At 40.0% G+C, this 19,938-nt stretch overlaps 1 protein-coding gene across 1 annotated transcript in view; it reads left to right on the forward strand.

Annotated features, from left to right (window-relative positions):
* mast4 (microtubule associated serine/threonine kinase family member 4) overlaps positions 1 to 19,938 on the forward strand; it is an 82,803-nt gene that overhangs the window by 3,230 nt on the left and 59,635 nt on the right. Inside the window, exons 2-3 of the mRNA XM_070851056.1 lie at positions 13,275 to 13,428; positions 19,252 to 19,385. Coding sequence (XP_070707157.1) covers positions 13,275 to 13,428; positions 19,252 to 19,385 — 288 coding nt within the window. The remainder of the gene's footprint in view (positions 1 to 13,274; positions 13,429 to 19,251; positions 19,386 to 19,938) is intronic.

The following is a 19,938-nucleotide window of genomic DNA, read 5'->3' on the forward strand; positions in this document are numbered from 1 at the left end:
TGGTGCTTTACAGGTTTGAGACTAACGTCAGTAGCAGGGCTGCTTGCTGTCCACTTTCCAAATCAATAATGACATCACATTTAAAGTAGCTTAAAACAATTAAATGAATAATTGTTCAATTAATCATTTAATTCGTTTTAATTCGTTGGGTTAATCGGATCAGCAGAAATGCCAAGCGTTCTCTGCTTCCAGCTTCTTAGTTACACTAATTTTCTGCTTTCATTGTAAATCAAATATGGGTTTTGGACTGTTTGTCGGACAAACGAGCAATTTGAGGACGTCACCTTAGACTTTAGGATATTGTGACAGGCAAGGCTGCAACTGTATGAGGTGACTTTTGTGTCTTCATCATACTGAACAGAATAGTTTTGAGAGTGAAACTATTTTACTGCAAAAATCCAAACGTTTTGAATCTACAAGACATTTTTCAATGTACAGTAGGTCCCGCCCACAATATTTGGCATTTTTGACTGAAACAGTGAATCCATTAAAAAGTAGTTGCCGATTAATTGAAATTAATGGACTAATTGATTTAATTGACTAAATGTTGCAGCCACAGTCTGATTATTTACAGCTAAGTTTGTTATCAGGGCTTTAATCTAAGTTCTTATATATGATTTTGTCAATATAAGCTTAACAAAAGCACTGTTTGGTCCACGTTTGAGCATGACTCTATGCTGACACACTGTTTGCCAAGGTACACAATCTCTGTGTGTAAATCATTGTATGCCTTGTCTTTATATGTCCTGCTGCTTTTATATCGCCTCACAATCATAAATCCTGTGGTCCATATCTTCCCATCTCTACTGCTCATGCAGTGATAGCAGCAGTACGGGAATTGCCAGTTGTGATACGCACAATCCCATCATTTCCTGTTTGGTTTTCTTGCTTTTATATTTGCTGCTTTTCCCACAGGGGATTACTTAAAGTTTGTCTTATCCCATATATTTCTGCCTTAAATACCACACTGAAATGAATCCTCCCACTGTTATGATAACTAATAAAAACTCAAGGTTGGCCGGTCATTTTGGCTACAACAATGACAGATTACTCTCAAGAGAATACCTTTTCCTATTCTTCCCACGTGCCAGGTTTACTCTTTGTCTTGATAATGACTGCAGATGTTTATATAGTAGTTACTTGACAATCAGACAATCGGATTATCTTCAGTAGACAGAGTGAGCACCAACATAAACTCAGCAGCTTCCTCACTGAAGCGGTTGGATGGAAAATGGACTGCGTCATGCACGTCCCATGGCACACTATTAACCACCACAGCTTTTTAAGCATAGTAATCTTACAGCAGCCACAAGAGAGATTTTAAAATAACAATGTATCAAATGATGATGTGAAAACAATGAGACCATGTGGAAAGGGTCGCTCGTATCGCTCCCATGAATTTGACTCACTGTTCGGCTGCCTGGTCGACAACCTCACTGAGCATCGTTTTCAGCTACAGCAGGCAGCTGAATCCAATAGGAAAGCTCTAAAAACCAGCTGTACACTACCTGCACTACACTACATACACTACCTGCTCAGCACCTAGCAGTGAACAGCGTGGACCGTTTGGCAGCTGAAATGCCAGATATTTGCCTCAGGAGCTGGTAGAGATCATAAATGGGGCCAAAAGAGAGTGAACATTGGACTTGCATTCGTCATGTGGCCAGAAACACGACTCCAAATCAATGACAGTGTTGCTCTTTGTAAATGTAAATACAGACTGTTTGACATATGAGAGCAAAAGGTGATGATGTGTTTTTCCAACCTGTCTCTGCTGTCTCAAAGTTTAAACATGAGCGCAGGCTATGAAGGAGTCCAAGAAGTGCTGCAGTTTTTCTATAAATGTGTCTTTAACAAGGTTTGCTTCTAACCCTGTTTCCCTGTCCTTTGTGTCCTTTCTGTGACACTGAATTTATTACTTTGGCTTTACATTCATTCATCTTAATCCGTCTCCCAGTAGGCAGCTGCTGTCAGCTGATAGATGCAGTGTGTGTTACACATGAGAGTGTACTGTATGGAGCAGTCAGATCAGGATTGCACAGGCCAAATAATAAATTACTGCCCTAAAAGCAAAATCAATGACGTTAGATGGCTTTAAAACAACAAACAGCCCACACACACAGAGAAAAAACAGAAAATTGTCCTACTGAAATGAAATATCTTTCTCAGCATTTTCCTGTGGAGCAGTTTGGTCTGAATAAAGCAGCACACTCCTCTGCAGTGAGTAATGAGTTTGTTCAAATGGGAACTAACCATGTGTGACACTTGGCACTCAGCAAACTGCATTAACCGGAGGATTAAAACAACTGGAAATGTTTGTTGAAACGGAGCGGCTCTGTTTACAGTAGGTTAGCAGGACACCCATTAATCACTTCAAAGATGGTCTGGTCTGGCTGAGACACATCGAGCAGTGTTAGCAAATCAATTGAGCAGTTGATCAACAGAAAATGAACGCCATACATTTACTGGTTTTAGCTTCAGAAATGTGATAATTTGCAGCTTTTCAGTTGTTAATATCTTTGCAAATTGAGTTTCTTTGGGTTTTGGACTGTTGGACAAGCAGTTCACAGTTGTCACCCTGCTCTCTGGGAATTTATGGTCATTTCAGACCTTCATTGGACATGTTGAAGAGCAAATGATTACACTATAGATAAAAAAAAAAAAGATTAATCAATAATAAAAGTAGTCTATTGCAACACTAACACCTCCGCCTACAAACGTAACCTGCCTCCACCTGTCCAGTCTTCTTCTGCATGAACGCTGAATAACCTCTACACTCCTGCGTGGCTACAGCAGCACATAGAAGAGCAGCAGCAGCTTCAGGGCCTCGTTTTGTGTCTTTTATCGGATGCATTCAGGCGCAGCACTGAGCGTAGGCCACCTGTGTTTTGGCAATGCTCAGAGCTCAACTCACTGACTGTAGTTAGAAACATAAAACCAAGAAGACGGGAAGAAGAAAATAAACTTGAAGCATTATGTGGGAATAGTGTGAGTACAGCCTGAGCTGTTATGCAGCCTATATAGGCAGCTGTAGAAGCATATCTGTTCCATCAGACGTTATAGACTTGACATGAGCTCACCACAGATTTGTTTCAAAGCATCACAGGATAGATCCGCTGCACCAAACTCCAATATGTGTCACTTTTGGGATGAATGTAGCAGCTTGAAGGGAGGCGATTCTTTCCAGAACTGGTTTCAAGGCAGCAGCAGGCCAACAGTTGAACATCTAACATCCACTCCGTCTTCAAAGTTAGAGGAGGATACCATTTGGTAGACTGATGAATGCAATGCTCTTTCCTATTGTTCAAGGCTTCTCCTTGATCTGATGTGGATTGTTATGTGGTTTTGGACAAAGGCGTCTGTTGTTTGGAACATACATCTGATCAGGTTTTCATCCAAGGATACTGTTAAAGAGCAAATGTGTGTGTGTGTGTGTGTGTGTGTGTGTGTGTGGTTTTGTGTTTGAGTAATGGCTGCATACCACATTTTCTTTTTTTTCCAGTTTACACCAGTAGAAGTGAGTGTTTTCAAGACATTTGTGTATCAACTAAAGGGGCACTCACCAATGGTACACATGAAGTTCAGTTTACTCATCATTGTTTAGCACATCTTGTGGCTCTGGAGGAGCTTTTCAAAGAGTGAGAAAATAATCCTGATGATGTCATTCAGGGTTTCTCTGCTAGGGATTAAGACTTATCGCCTCCGGTTTGCTCTTTAACGGATGTTCAAAAGATGTGGGCACTTCAGTCAATCAGTGGGGGATCTGTTAAGTTGCACTGTGAAGGGTAGGATCCAGGGGCATTTGAGGCATAACTTATACCAGGAGCTAAAAGTCGAGATACCTCGACATCACCTGCTTCAACTTTAACCCTTTCTTTTTAAATCTGTTTGTTTCAGTTCCCTTTTAAGATCAGATCGGTTGTCCTGCCGTCACAAAGAGCCTCGCTGAACACTGTAAACAGTATTTGGGTCACATTTGGCCAATGATCTTGGTTTTGTTTGTTCATGTGCGACGCAATGGATTGACCAGTACGACTTGTACAGTTTGGGGCTACGCTTGACGCAGAAGGTTTCATGTCCCTGGAGGTTGTTCTTTATGCATTACTGTTATTCTAACATTGGAAAATGCGCATTCATCAGTTTCATCATCTTGCTTTGCTAAGATGTTTCTATGATTTGCGTTAATGATACTTAGAGTGCATCCAAACTAAGGACTTTTTGAGAGTATTTGGGGGACAAGAATAGACATGTAGAATTTTAAAGCCTTAAGCCAACTATTTAGATGAGCTGTGCTTGCTGCTGGGTGGGGCATTGGCTCAGCTGACAACTTGGTGATTAGACTGTGATTCATGATTCTACTGGACAAATTTCAGTGGGCATTAAAAAAACAAAGAGAAAAAAAGTCCAGCTGTTGGCAGTCTATGTCTCCCTTTCTACTGTTTGTCTCAGTCTGACGTAATCCTTTGGTTTATTCTATGAGGGTCTGCTCCCTGCAGTTGGAAGGGCAACTGCCACGCATTGCATCAGTGCTTGCTTGAGTCTCAGTATTTGCTTCTGTTTGACAATGTTTAACTCTCCCCTTATGCAGTGGGTTTATTCCTGTGTTGAGCCCCTAAATAAGCAGCCATTTATTTAAGCAGGCCGCCGGTCAGGGTGATTAGAGGGACATACAGTGTCAGTGTACGCTCTGTGCCTAAGAGGATTAACACAATCTGGTTAAGACTCTTTTCACTCCTACGGTCCACTCTGTCTTTCCAGGATCCATCTCTGATTTTTGACTCTTCTCTCATGTCCTCTGTATGCGTCTGGGTTTAATCTACACCGTCTGTGATGGCCGAGCGTTTGAAGTGATATAGTGAAGTGATACAGTGAAGTGATACAAAATGTCTCTGGGTCGAAATGTACCTGTAGGTCATCATACATCATCGCAGGGAAGCAAGGTAAGGCACTCCAACAGTCGCCTCAGCTGGTAGGAATGGCAAGTGGGGTGAATGCAAAGTTCCTGTGATATATTCTGTATGTGATTATCTTACTTTGTATGGTAAGTGATGTTGAATTGTCACATCAATCCAGGCAAAGGGAGCTTCTTATCAGTGGAGCTTAATCATTTTCTAAATGATTCATATATAATCTAATATATATTTGTAGATATTAATGCAGATATACATGCTTATTAATGTGTTTATCAACAGCTTCTTCTGTCTGTGGACATCCATAAGTGGAGGCTGGTGTTTTAAATTAGTATATGACAATAATGTGAGACAGTTGAAATATTATAGACTGTCCTCATATGAAAAGTTATAATTGTTGTACTTAGAATCGAACTAAAGAAAGTACTTAGAATATCCTTACATCGACTTATGATTACTTTATAGTGTTAATGTTTATGTAGTATATATAAATGCTAAATGGGGGGGTTAAAATGAAGTTCTGCATGGTTAGCATTGTGTAGGAATGTTAGCTCTCTGTATGCTGTAATTAAAATTCAGCCTGCAGTCAAGAAATAGAGATTGTAAGAAGATTATTCCCTCTTTCTCAGCTGAATCTGGAGAAGTTTATCTTGCAAATTTAAGCTGCTGTAATGTGGTTAAATCAGAGATACAAAAACAACCCGAGTGGCCACGCTGTCACACAGCTCTTCAGACACTTGTTTTGGTTCATTTTATTACTTGAACTCTTCCAGTGTTTTTCAAGGCGGAAATCCCAGATGTACATCATGACCGAAATGTAGTCAGTCAGTCGTTCCCTGGCCTGAGGCCTGTCAGCACATCAGATTTTATGAAATGCATAAATTATGTCTCTGAGGCACTCGGTGCAGAAAAACATGACTTCCCCGGTGGAGAAAGTAATGCATGCTTTAATTCTTAACATACTGAAGATAATGAGTCTTAACAAAGTCAGTCATATGGAATTGGAGAAGGAAAGAGCTGCTGCATTTTCTTAACTTTAGATCCTGTCAACACAGGAAATTGAATTCCCCTGTGAGAATACACAGAGTTCAAATACACAGATTTTCTTCAGCTAATGATGGGACAGTTGCGGTGTAAAGAGAAAAATAACGCGTCCATTGGGTGGCTGAAATGTGGAGCGCCCTGTGGAGAGTTATTTGGATTTGAGCCGTGAGACTTTTAAGTGTTCTGTTTTACTCATGAGTAAACACTGAGATCCGCGGCGCAGAGAGCAAGGGAAGAGGGATTCAGGCCAGATCGGAATTCGGGGAGAGTTTAAGAAGACAGATGTTGGGTGACAAGGTCGGCCAGAGCATAGTTTGCTCTACTGCAGTCGACCCTGAGAAAAAGAGCGATGAACGTGTTCCCTATTTCAAGAGTTCATTGAGCACAGTTCACAAAGATGTAAGCGGTGCATGAAATGACTACTGCATTATATAATCACGCCATATGTTTGTCAGGAGTCATGTGGGCTGCTAAAAAAGGAAATGTGAAAAAATATCTTGTGTTTATAGAAATGGCAACAACAACCCTCCCCTCATGCATATCTTCAATCAACTGATCATTCGCTAAACCCCTCCCCTATACAGAGATTGTCCAATCATAGCATAGCAACCGTAACTAGGCACTGCAGTCCTGCAGTTTGGAGGGAGGCTTGTTTTTATTTAGCCTCCAAAACCAAAAACACACGAGCAAAAGTTTAAGAAATGGATTGAAAAGTGTGTTTATGTGCTCTAACTTTAGCTGCAGCCGTTGGAATGTCTGGTCAACTACCTTACAGTAGTGACGGAGTTAGACTTCCAACACAAAGGATCGTATGCATGCTCACTGCAGTAGTTTGTGGGGTTACAGAGTGATTTTGAAAAAAGAAAAGAGGCGTTTTTCATGATATCCATTGTGTATTATCACTGTGTGGAAGTCAATCCTGGGTGCTATGAGAGTTAAAGCTAACATTACATTCAGAAGCTCTGATAGTTATTGGATTTGGGGAAATGAACACTCCAGCAAGTCCAGCCAAACTCTCAATACCCAACGTGTCATTACGTTTTCTCATGTAACACTAAAAGTCAGAATATATCGTATAAAATACAAATTGGATGCAGCCAAACAAGGTTAACTGTCTGATCTCATTTGTCAGATCATTATTGTCCTCTACACAGTATTTTAGCACAATATCATATTCGTAGCATCAGCTGAAAGGTGTTTATGATTTTAGATGCTTGTGTAAGCAAGTGTGAAGTGTGAATGGATTAGTATTCTCCGTTGTCGGGTAGAAATGATAAGATGCAGAAACAATGGCAGGGAGAGCAATGAGTGAAACAAAGGACGGCGATGACGGGGAAGCAGTACGGTGTAATGCCGCTTGATGTATGGGGTCTCTTTCTTCCTGTTTTACTGTAAACGTGCACTCGTTGTGTCTTAGCAACCAATGAAAGACCGCAGTAACAATTTGTTCCCACTTGTAAAAGGTTCCTTTCATCCATCTCAGTGAAATGATAAACAACACTTCCCCACAAATCCTTCAAAGGGAATTAATATCCTGGGGTGTGAATATATTTGCTAATTCTCCCTTTGTACAGCTGCTGGAGAGTTATTTTTTTAATGTGGATATAATGACTCAGCTCTGTTTTCCTTTTGTAATGCAGAACCATGCTAGTTAGTTAAGTATACCATAATATGCTCAATGTATTGTTGACAAAAGTAGCAGGGAAAACATTGAAATTGGTGTTTATGTGCATGTATTTGTGGAGTTTTCATAGCCAAGGATAGTGGTTGAGTTACATTGACCACATACAATTATGTGAATACCACAAAGTTTTCCTTGGTTTGAACTTTTGGAGTATTTATGACTCGACCTTGGGGACAACAGCCTTGTTTCTCCTGCTCTTTCATCCTTGCATTTGCCTGTGTAGGCTATACAACTCTTCCTGCGGCTCTGTCCTTTTGTTAGTCCATTTGTTTGGCTAGCTGCGTATGCTTGTGTGTATACCGGTATAGAAAACATATCTCTGCTCTGTAGCTGAGTGTCTTTCCTGGCCTCCGGTGTGTCGTGGCTGGTAAAGGTCGTCAGCAGGAGTAACACTTCAGCCTAGTGTTTGTTCTGCCTTGTGCTGCCTTATCCACAGTGTGCTGGAAGCGTTCCAGCATCTGTGGTGGTTGGCGGTTTTGTGACTCTTGGCATATTCCCTTTATTCTCTGTTTTCTCGTACTTTCTCTCGCACATTATCTGATTTTTTTTTTCTATGCTTGGCTCTTTCCTTTTACCTTGTTTCCACTGATTTTTAAAGGTTTTTTTTTTATTGCAACATTTAAAGGGTAACTGGCAGCCTACTGTTATCTGAAGTCAGCAACATTTTTCTAATCATGTATTTAATGATAATGTGAAAGTTGTTGCTTGTAACTTGAACTTGAAAGGAGTTATCACCCAAATCTGCACTTTTTATATTCCTCCCTGTGTAAATTGTACCTATTTTTATACTTCACCTTGTGTACATCTCTGTCCGCTAGTTTATTATTCATTGTTTTATTGAAGTTCTATTTCTGCTTTTCTTTTACTTTTGCTTACTTGCTGCTGTAACCTTGTGAATTTCCCCGCCGTAGGACTAATAAAGGAATATCTTATTTTATCTTATCTTAGAATGAGTTTCAGCTCATTGTTAAGCTGTCCGACTCCCAACTGTTTTGGTTCATTGTCCCTGCTCTCGTAGTGTTGTTTTTTACTATAGCAGGTAGCTTTTTAAGCGAAAAAGCTATAAAAACCCACTGTCTGCTACCAGACACCGTTGACAACCAGCTGGTGAATAAAGTAGAGCATTTAGCAGCTAAAGAGCCAGATATTTCCCTCAGGAGCAGGTAAAGATCATAAACAGCTAAAAGAGTGAACATTGGACTTACATTCATGAAGTGGCCAGAAACACGACTCCGAGTGAATGCTAACACTGGTCCATGTGTAAATAGAAGTTTGCATATCAGGGATTTAAGGATTTTGATATTTTGTGTTGCAGGTTTACTGTATTAGTGATTAGTTTAATACATCAACTGCATGAATTTTAAGTGACTGGAAATATTTAAAGGAAGTGGGTGTTCAGTTTAAAGCTAAATGGATATTTTGGTGAATGTGGTATTTCAGACCACAGGGGCATCAGGAAGCTGGGTTGTGCTGATCTTATGTATAATCAAAGTGACGGGTGTTTGTTGAATAACAGGCTTAACATTCTCAATAAAATCTGTGACAGAGTAACAGTAAATAAACAAAAGTCATATCCTAACATAGGAATAAAGTCTATGGTTGACACTCACTCCATTCGGGCTAAGGCTGCTTCATCTCTCAGTTGGTAAACACAACCGACTTTGTGTGTTGTGCAGCCCACCTTCTTTGTTTCACTTGCTTGCTGTCTGTTCTTTGCTTTGACAACAGAGGATTGTTGGTACTGTCCACTGTGTGTGAGGCTGAGGGTGGAAAAGAGGATGGAGGAAGGAGGGGCGGGTCAGGTTTGATCTTGCTCTCAGAAGCTCTGCGTGGCTCTCTGCTGCAGGGAGAGAGGAATGGTAGGTGAAAGGGCACTGGCAGCTGCCAAAACTGCAGCGTATGTGCTGCCCGCTGTGCGCGCAGTGAGAAAACTGCAAATGGCTCACTGCAGCAACCACTGTCAAACAAATACACGTGTCGTATGAGCAGACATTTGACTAATTTTCTCAAATAACAGCTTACTGTGTGTTTTATATCTTGCATAAATTCAGATGTCCATGGAACAGGAAATATGAGTTTACTGATTTACCCAGATGATCATTTACAATTGGCTGATTAGCTCAGCCGACCAAAAAATCAGATTAAACTGTGGCCAGCTTTGGCAGGCCTCGACAGTTTTCACTGGCTCAGATGTCTGTTTTGGTACTGCAGCCGAGTCAGGAGGATGAAGGCTGAAGGATTTTTATCTTTTTAAAATACTGATTAATTGATTTAGTTTGTACAGTCAAGTGAAGAGCAAATGTCAGACAAAATATATTGCACGCCCCTAAACTTCAGACTTTAACCCAATGCACAGAGCAAGATAGTGATGGGTGATTATCTTACTTCCTTTTATGAGTTGCCAGTAAAACTTAATATGGGCTGACGTGCCTGGAAAACAACCACACTAGCAAAACAGAAACATGACATACATCTCTGTTGTTGTCGTTTCAGGTGCAAACACAAAGGCCTTAGTGAAAAAACTGCAAATAGTCTCTCTTAAACAGCCATGAAAGAAAGAACACGGTGAAAGGCAGTGGAAGCTGAAATATACTGAGAAACGCAGCGCTGGTTTAGAATTAGTCGAACCCCATGGTGGCCCTGCAGCCACTTAGCAGAGCTACCGTTCTCCATCAGGTCATGCACCATGTGTCATTACAGTTAAAGTGTTAAAGTCTTAACTGAACGGGCCTGAGAAACATGTTTCTGGCTCTGAACAACGCTACTGCATGATACAGGATATCTCCCCTGATTGTTTCACAGCATCACTCTAAGCTGCTTATGGAGGCAGCGGTTGATTATTATCTGTTTGCTTTAAAATGACATAACAGTCTGGCCATTCCTTATGTCACTGTGATTAATCTGTATATATTTGTCTTTAAATACCTGGACACAGTTGGACCAGCTGTTCCTAACTTCAAGCTTTGTTTAGTTACCACATGAGTGTTTTGTAAGTGGAGCTTTATACCTCACTGAATTAGTGTTGTGTTTGTCTTGCACTTCACAAACCAGTTTCTATGTAGATACTACTGAATATTTACACATTAACGGCCAGGCGCTAAACGTACCAACTTAAAAAAACTAAGATTAGCTAATATGTGACCTGCTGAGGCATCTAGCTTAACATTTCATCACATTTCTGTTTAAAAGTGGCATAAATTGGGAAGTTTTGAGATTATAATTCACATCAACACAATATATCTCAAACTACAAGTGTTCAGCTAATAACGTTAGCAGTATTAGCTGGAGCTGAAGCAATTTGTCAATTAATTGATTTAATCCAAATATTTTGTTAATTGATTCATTTTTAAGAGGTTTTTTTAAAGCAAAATGCCAAATATTCAGTTTCATGTTTGGACTAATGGTCAGATAAAACAGGACAGCGGAATATGTCAGCTTGGGTTTTTAACGCATTCAACAGATTAATAAAGAGCTTAATGTATGACTGAGCCTCTGTTGTTATTCTTTGGGAGAGCATTAAGACAGGAAGCCAGTGGTTACAACACCGATTAGCTGCAAGCTTTTGCACAACATGACAGTCATTGTATTCCAGAGGGTGATATTCAGTTGAAAATGACTAAATTACTGTTTCGTCATACAGTTGCACCTCTGACTAAAAATAGGTGGAGTTGGTTTCCTGTCAAGGCAGTTTGGTGTTTTTGTGACAGCTGCAGCCCAGCCAAATAATTTGAAACAAAAGTACAAATGAACATTTGGCTATCACAGCTCTTCATATCCGCCTCAACTGTGGTTATTGGCTAAACATTAGATGGTGGGTGTATGACTCAGTTTGTTTTTGATTGAGCCTTCATTGCTCAGACAATGAATTTATTATATTGAGAATACAGTTTAAACAAAATCAGTAAGCATCTCGCAATGTTGTGTGAATTCCTCTATTCAAGAGATCTAGTTCTGAGGAAAAGATTTAAAAATGCTAATTTCACTTCTTTGCCACTTTTAACATTTTTGTCGTTGGTCTGATCTTAAATTATTCCGCACAGATAGAACATTTTCATTCAGTCTTCTTTTTCTATTGGAGGCTCAACACCTCATGATGTTATATAATAAAACAAATGTCTTCTTGTCAATAGATACAATACATGAAGTTCGGTATATGTAATAATATGTCTGCTGGCAATGGTAGTATGTGGTTCACAGAAACAATGAACAACACTGTTGTAGAAGTCTGGCATGTCAGGGTCATGAGATCTTGTGTTACTATATGTATTTTTGCTTAAGGCAGCGCTGCATCTGATCAATCGCCCACAACTATTAGATCTAAAGTTATTGTTTTTAGAACTGATGTGTGACTTTGTTGCATGAATCCTGTTTCTATAGTTAGAACCATGATAATTATAATGCTCTGCACTTCATGACTCTTGCTCTGGATTTCTGCTTCACTGAGGTCAAGCCACCCTACAAAGAATTGGTCTTAGTCGTCTTAATAGTAGAGGGATCATGAATCATCCCACAGAGAAGCAGAGGGTATTTCCTTCCACGGACTCCTCTGAGTCTTTGTATTTTCAGGGAGGGCCTCTTCCTCACCACCGGGCATTGTTATGTGGTCTGAGCTTCTTACAAGGTCATTATCTCTTGAGAATACAATAGTGTGGTACAACTTGGGCTGTGTGTTTTTGTAATGTATTTCTAACCATCCGTATTCCAGTTGTATACATGGTTTACTTTTTACCATCTGGTTTCCTACTGCTGTCTCTGACGATATGTCTGTTATAGCAGAGCGGTATAGTGTCAGAGGATAGTCGTGAAACATTTGGGATACTGGGCCACAGATTGTCCTGTTTTTCATTGAAAAGCCAGAACATCCATGAGTGTGGCAACTTTACAAGTCTTCTGTTGAAAAACTGACTCATAGCACATTTTCTGCTAAGCTATGAGCTGAACATTATTTGGAGAACACCGTGGGAATCCCCCTCCTAGATTATTATGAGAAGTTGAGTTATCCCCTTAGCCTGAGGTTTATAGGTTTTGCAGTTTTATGTCTCATAGTTCTGCACATCAATGCCCCATTCACTCTTGTGCATCTCTGTGCCCCTAGATTTTGATCAAACCAACAGACTTCAGATAGACGTCTCAATTCTGACAACCTTAACTTGGACTAAGTTGCAGAGAATTTACTGGAAAAATTAATGAAAGAGTGTAAAATGTCAATGCAATGGAGTCTGAGCACAGCTGAGCTGCTGTGGCCTCTTAATGTGCCGTCAGGTTCTAGGGTTTGGGAGGTAATCACACCTTGATGACGTGTTGGAGGTGTCCCAGTCACAAACCGTGTCTGTTTGTACTACTCCTCCCCTCAGCATTTCAAACTGATCCGCCAACCAAATAGTGCAGAATATGTCCATGTCTGACTGGGTAGATGTGTTTTATTTAAGAAAATCTAATGAAGCTCTGCTAACTCTATGAAAAACACACTGCATTTCCTATGCTTTTTTCACAATAAAAGCATCCTGCCAGTTCGCCGAGTGAAGCAGCATCAGCATTAACTTTCTTGAGTCTTTGAATGAAACCTCTAGTAAAATAAATGTGTTTTTGACCCACTGCTTTTTTTTTAAATGCTTTTTTTTCATCTGTTCCTCCAGTTGGACAACATCCTCTACCCTCCCTCCACATCCCTCAGGAAGTCCAGTAACCCCGAGTTGACTCATGGATTAAGTCCTGCGCTCAAATTTAAGCGACATCTCAGTGAGGATGGAAAACATGTTCGGAGAAGGAGCCTGGGGGGTGGCCTCACAGGTAATCATTTCATGTACGGTCTTCCCGTTTTAGACTCTCAGAAGCATTTATACTTTGGTCTAGAGTGTCAGATGGGTGTATTTATAAGTAACCAGTGATGCCTCACCAATGTCTTTTTCCGTTGATCCATGGCTTCTTAGTTTACCATCCAGTTGTAAAACATAGTCTCCAAACTTGGCATACACATGATAAATTATAGGAAATAAGAGTTGTAATATATATGGCCTTAAATGGCCACAGTTCACATGCTTGGTTAGATTTATGTGTATTGATTGATTTAGTCCTTAACTCCATTTGGGAGGACAGTTTGTGCAGGTTAAATATATCAGCCTGTTGTTTACAGTGGAACTCCTGAGCTGATTTATCTTAACTGTTAATCTCTCTGTAGGTAACCATACATTAAGAAAACATAGGCAGTATCCAAACACACAAGTCCCTCATCAGATCACTTAATTATTCTCCCCTCCCTCCTGAAACTCACTCACCTTCACGTGTTGTTTCCACTGTTTGAGCTAGAAGATTTATTTGTAATGGTGTCCAGAGGTAGAAAAACAGTTTATGTTAATCCTCATCATATTAAAGGCCACAAACCACTGGCCAGCTATCACTTTTAGCATAAATGGATGCTCCTCAAGGTGGAAAATGAATAGCCCTTAATTGCTCTAAAGAGTAATTTCACCCAAATCAAAAACATGCTTCCCTGTTACCCTTAGTGATATCCAGCCATGGAGTTTTACTGTTATTTGCTGTGGTTTTGAGATCTCACAGATTTATGCCACCATCCCAGTACAATGGAGGTGAGTGGAATTTCATTTGTGGAGTTCAAAGCAATGAAAAATGACTTGAAAAATGTGTTTCCAGAAGCTGCTTTGGTTACTTAGAATAATCGGGATAATCCACAGACCGTGCTGTGAACAGTTTTCAGTGTCTCCTAATTGTTGGGGAGAGAATATTTCCCTAAGACATGCTTCGAAGTAAAAACTTCACTTCAAACGTGTGGCTGTTTTTCAGTTGCAGCAACACGCACCATCTGTCACTTAAACTTGGCTCTGAGAAGAGGATTGGTGCAACAATGACTGTGTCACACTTGGCGGGACACAACTCAAAAGTGCATCAGAGAAAAGTTTGAGAAAGCCAGTGAGATTACATCATCATCATCTGTGAACATCCCAAAGATGTGACCCAAATGTTACAAAGCTGGTTGTCCTCCAGACCTATAAACAATCATTTGAATCAAAATATGGTGACAGTTTAGGGGCTTGAGCATAAAAATGTGTTCTAGTTTTGTGGGTCTAACTCTTTATAAATGATAACTAAACATGGCTGTGGCTCATTTCGACATGAATATTTAAAGTTAATGAAAAATTATATAGAAATACTTGATATTAAGTCTCTCAGCAAAGCTTAATTGGTGCTAGCACATGCCTCCCCGATGTGCTTTTTGAGAGTCCTCTCAGCTTTCAGTGTTCATACAGGAATGGCTCAAGTGTGGACTGTGGTTGAAAATGTCCATAAGGTTTTGAATTTCTGCGACCGCATTTAATCTCTGCAGATAAGGAAGAATACTTGAGCTAACAAGCTTGATGCTTTGGTGGTTCACTGTCTGTAGGACTGCATTTGGTTCGTGCTCCCATAATAAAGCAGCCTGTGTTCCTGTGATGGGGAACGTGTAAAGTCAGCAGAGAGCTGTCCCCATGGAATTGTTAGATTCAGTGTGTGAGGATTTGTGATTTAAGTTGGTTGTTCGGAAACAAATCCTGCTGAGTAGACTTGGAGAATACAAACTACCTGACCAGATTTAGTGTTTCTAGTCGGGATTACTATACGGTCTCTCGAGAACATCCAGCAGTCACCCAATTTATATCCAGTTTCCGCTAACAAGGGATCTCTAACAGACAAATTGGGAAAGAGAAGAACGTTGCTGGTATGAAAATATAATAAATAGTTCACTACATAGTTTCATTCTGCCTCTGGATAGAGGAGTGGGTGTCTCCTACATGGGTACATACAGTCTTCTCTCTGGAACTTGACAGACACACTGCAGCCTTTTTTGCTTCCTCTCAGAAAACTGGGCAACCTCAGGATGATTTTCTCTCTGTTACAGGGCTTTGAACAGCTTTATTTTCCTTGTGAGTTGTAGATGGGGAACTTTCACCTCGCTGATTAGAACGCTGACCTTTTCACAGTCAATAAAAGACTGTGGTTTCATCAGGTGCACCTTTGAATGAATGCTTTGCCCTTTACTAATTGCTCTACATAAAAAGAAGATGGATTAAACAAACATTAACCTGAACCAAGTCAACTTCTATTGACTTGATTGTGGAGACAAGCTTGATGTCTTTCTTTCTAATTTGAGATGACAGGATTTGATGGTACTGATTTTAACTTAATTTAACTTGTTGTTGCAATGTAGCTAGTTTGTGCTTGCAGCCTATGCAGCACCTGAGGGCACATACTGTTTTTGGTTTAGGCATGCTTTAACACTATGAATACCAGACAATAACTTATTATTGAAAGCTCAAACTCAGAAGATGAAGCTTAAATGGTCACATAAGGACAGGCACGCATCCTCCGGTCTATGCAGGAAAGTAAGGTGCATCCACTGTCTGTACAAAAGTTCTGGTCAGGACATCAAGTGCTATTCCTTTCAAAAATGTGGTCATACATTCAGTTACAGGACTCATACAATCAAATCTTTATGTTGGACTAAAATAATTTCTGTGCTCCATATTGAACACAAGAGTGCTTGTGTTTCTGTTCCTCCGAAGGAATGAGGAGTTGTCTTTCTCTCTGTTAGGGGATGGTAATGTGGAAGATATTGATTTAGTGGTTTATAACTTTGAGTCAGCATAACTAGCCTCAGAAAACAAGAACCTTGTTTACCCTTCGGTTGAGAATCTGACCAGATGAGTGAGTTTAGATCTCCTTGGCTGAGATGCTTCTTTTTTTTTTATAAATCTAACTGACTGAAACCCAGCAGAACAGTGACAGCGTGTGCAGAGATTTTCTATTTGTTTGCTTATAATTCACATCATGATTCATGCAGATGAGGTGTGTTCGAAACAGACGCATCTGCACATGGTTGGGAACAGAGTGATCTGACCTTGCAAATACCAGCATTGAATTAAAAAAAAAAAAAAAGCAAAAAACAACAACTTAACCCCTCTACTCATATCTCCTCATCCACACCCCTTTCTAGAAGTGTTGACTAATGCCTGAAGAGACATTTCCTTCATGCCGGGATGTGATGGGCTCTAGTGAGGGAAACATTTGCTGGTAAGGAAGGAAGGACCTCAGTTTTCCCTCCTCATCCTGTTTGGTCTCCCTTCAATTCTCTTTATTTTACTAGTGTGATCACAGTGTAACTGAGAGGTTAAGTGTCGCACAGTATATTTGGATCTACTTACTGTATTTAATATGAAGAGGTCTTATTGCTCACAGTTTTGTCTGCAGGGGAAAACCAGAAAATGTTCATGAGATTTAATTATCTTTTCATAATTTGTGTCATCTTTTATAGGAGTTACAAAGAAGACAAGGGCAGTGTTAAGTCAAAGTGAGAAAATTGGCAAATACCAAAATTAACCTTGTATATGCAAAATACTACCATGTTGTGTGGATACAGATCTACCATCCAGGCATGAAACCAGCTGATAGCTGCTTGAGAATAACTGAAACAGAAAGCTGTGGGCCTGCTTAAATGTCAGCTTTAGAAATTCATAGGCTTAAATAAACCTTAAGCCACATTTGCAGCGCATTAGAACAAAATATCTACAATGTGTGGTGTTTCATAGCTAATTTGTTAAATTATCTTTCTTTTTGTTTCGAAAGAAGAAAGACAAGCTACTGCAGATTTAAGCTGTTTATTTAGTCAGCATTTCATGCCCTTAGTTGAGAGTTGACAGTAGAGAGATGACAGGAAATGAGGGGAGGGAGAAAAAGGAAAGAGAGAGAATGAAATGCAAGAAGGATCTCCTGCCAGACTCAAACTGAGGAAGTAGCCACCAGAGCATCCCTAAACTGTGTTTTGCTTTTTTAAAACTTTATTGTATAAGCATAAGCATATTGGAACTTTGAATTACTTTGATAAGTCTTGGAGGGTAAATGTAGCTGCACTGCACAATATAAATGAATAAGTCTGCCTCCTCCAGTTTATAAAATCTCAAAGGAATCCCAGTATTTTCAAACCTGGGTTCCATTTTTACAGATTTTGGGCTCAAAATGACAGGCAGGTACAAAAACTTTTGGAATTGGTCTGGTAGACCACCTACGCTGATACTGACAAAAGCAGTAATTTTCCACGGTAGTTGCTGTTCTACCGCTGTCTTGATCAGTTAGTTTGCTTGTGTTATCCTGTGACTTTAGTGTGTAACACACCATAACAGAAACAAACTAACTGATAGAAGCAGGAGTTGACTAGCCACTCCTGTGTTCTGCAAGGTGAAATTACTGTTATTGTCACTGAAGTTGGGTGGCCTTGATCCTAGCGATTAAATTCATTTCAGTTTAAACACAAAGGATCTTTTAGGCCTATCTCTGTATGGATCCTTTCTGTAATGTTGTCAGACACTTCAAATAACATTCTGATCCTGTCTGTGGAAAAAAACAACCACATTTAGTGGATGTACTTTGATCTGGCACAATTGCCCCAAACAATTATATTGCAGCCATTACAGCCTGTTTGCTGCCTGTTCTCGACTGCCAGTAGAGACAATCAGCTGGACCGTTTCCAAATCCAGGAATTTCAAACACAAAATATGTAAAAATGGAGCTCAGGTTTCCTTCAACTCACCTGATTAAAAGCGATACCTGCTGAGGCCATATAAACTCATAGAAACTTGAGCTATTCCCTTTATGTTTAAAGTCACAGCAGACTTCTCTCCCTTTCCTTCACTGTGCCAAGATTTCTAATCCTCGAGTGTTTACTTGAACAGGAAATGGAAATATACACATGTGGGTAAAAGACGACAACACTCCTACAAATCATTTTTCATGCCAGTGGTGCAATGAGATCTGCTAATTCAGACGCTGAGGCTGCTTCTGTTACGTTTTAATCTTTGTCCTGCCTCGGTGTACTTCGGTTTTAGGATTAAAGAAGGCAAATGAAAGTGGATGAACATTAGAAAGCAGCATTTAGTGCCATCTAGCTGAAGGTGGAGATTTTTCAGTTTTACAAATACTGTTCTTAAATGGAACTCCTGTTGTTAATACAACTTATAGGTGGATCCATTATCTCGCCCTCATCACATTTTGTGGTTGTGTTGGTGCTTTGATTACGTAATGTTGGGATTGTCAGTGATCTCTTAATGGGCTTTCCCCCCGTGGTCTAATTTAACCCTTTGACTGACAGCCAGGGGCTTAAGCTTTATACTCATAACAAGAGCAGTCAGCTAGGATTATCTTATGTTCCTGGTGTCTCATTTGACCTGCTCTTCCTGCCCATTTACTCCATCTTTTCATGGTTCAGGTGTGGAGGAGTGCGACACTTACGACAGCAGTTTGAATTCACAGCAACAGAACAAAGCTTGTGAAAAAGTGCCAATACGTTAATGAAAAAAATGCTCCACTACCAGTAAAAGTCCCGTTGCTAGTCAAGCTGGTCAAGGTTGAGCTTGTTTTAACTACTTTGTGTGTAGATAGGTATTTTAGTTTGGTGGTTCCCAAGAATATTTTGTGCATTAATGGATGATTTCACCTTTTAATTTAAGCTCAAAACATTATTTGAATAAAACCCTGTGAGAAGTTTAGTGGAGAGGAAATCACTCACCGGAGAAACTGCCTAAAAACATGAAACTAACTGAAACTCGTCCTGTTGTTGCTCTGCAGGAAAGTACCTTCTGCTCCCCACCAACCCCCAGCAGGCATCGACAGCATGGCAGCCGTCATCGGAGATCTCTAACCTGGTCCGTATGTGTTCCCTGAACCTCGGAAAGTCTGACCCCTCCCTCACCTCCAGCATGGTGAGTACTTCCTAAATGATGACCCTGTCATTATATCCTGCATCCTGATGTAGGCACAAGGCTCCCATTACCTCGTCCTTTGAACACAGTTTGGTGAAAACAAAAGCTGCTCTCTGCTTAGTAGAAATAGATAGCTAGAGGTTGCTATAGATATGCTAGTCTTGGAAACAGAATTCAAACATCAAAGTGTATAAGCATAGTACACTTCTAACAAAGTGCATGCACATCTCATATACAGTGTAAAATTGCTTCAGTGAATTGAGACAATATATATTAATATAATTAAAGTTGTTATAATACCCAATGCTTGTTTTTTGTCTTCAAATGTGAGTCAAGTGAAGGAAAAGCTAAACTAGAGGTTGAATTATTGAATTGTGACTTCATCAGTGATATGGAAGCACAATTTTGCAACACGACATCACTCACAGCTCCTGGACACGTCTGCAGATCTATATTGATAGATTCAATGTAGATAAACCAACTACAATCAATCAGGAAAAAAAAACATATGAACTCACTTACACGCAACCCACCTAAAAAGGAATGAGGATAG

This window comes from Pempheris klunzingeri, chromosome 19 (genome assembly GCF_042242105.1).
Source record: "Pempheris klunzingeri isolate RE-2024b chromosome 19, fPemKlu1.hap1, whole genome shotgun sequence".
Classification (NCBI taxonomy): Eukaryota; Metazoa; Chordata; class Actinopteri; order Acropomatiformes; family Pempheridae; genus Pempheris; species Pempheris klunzingeri.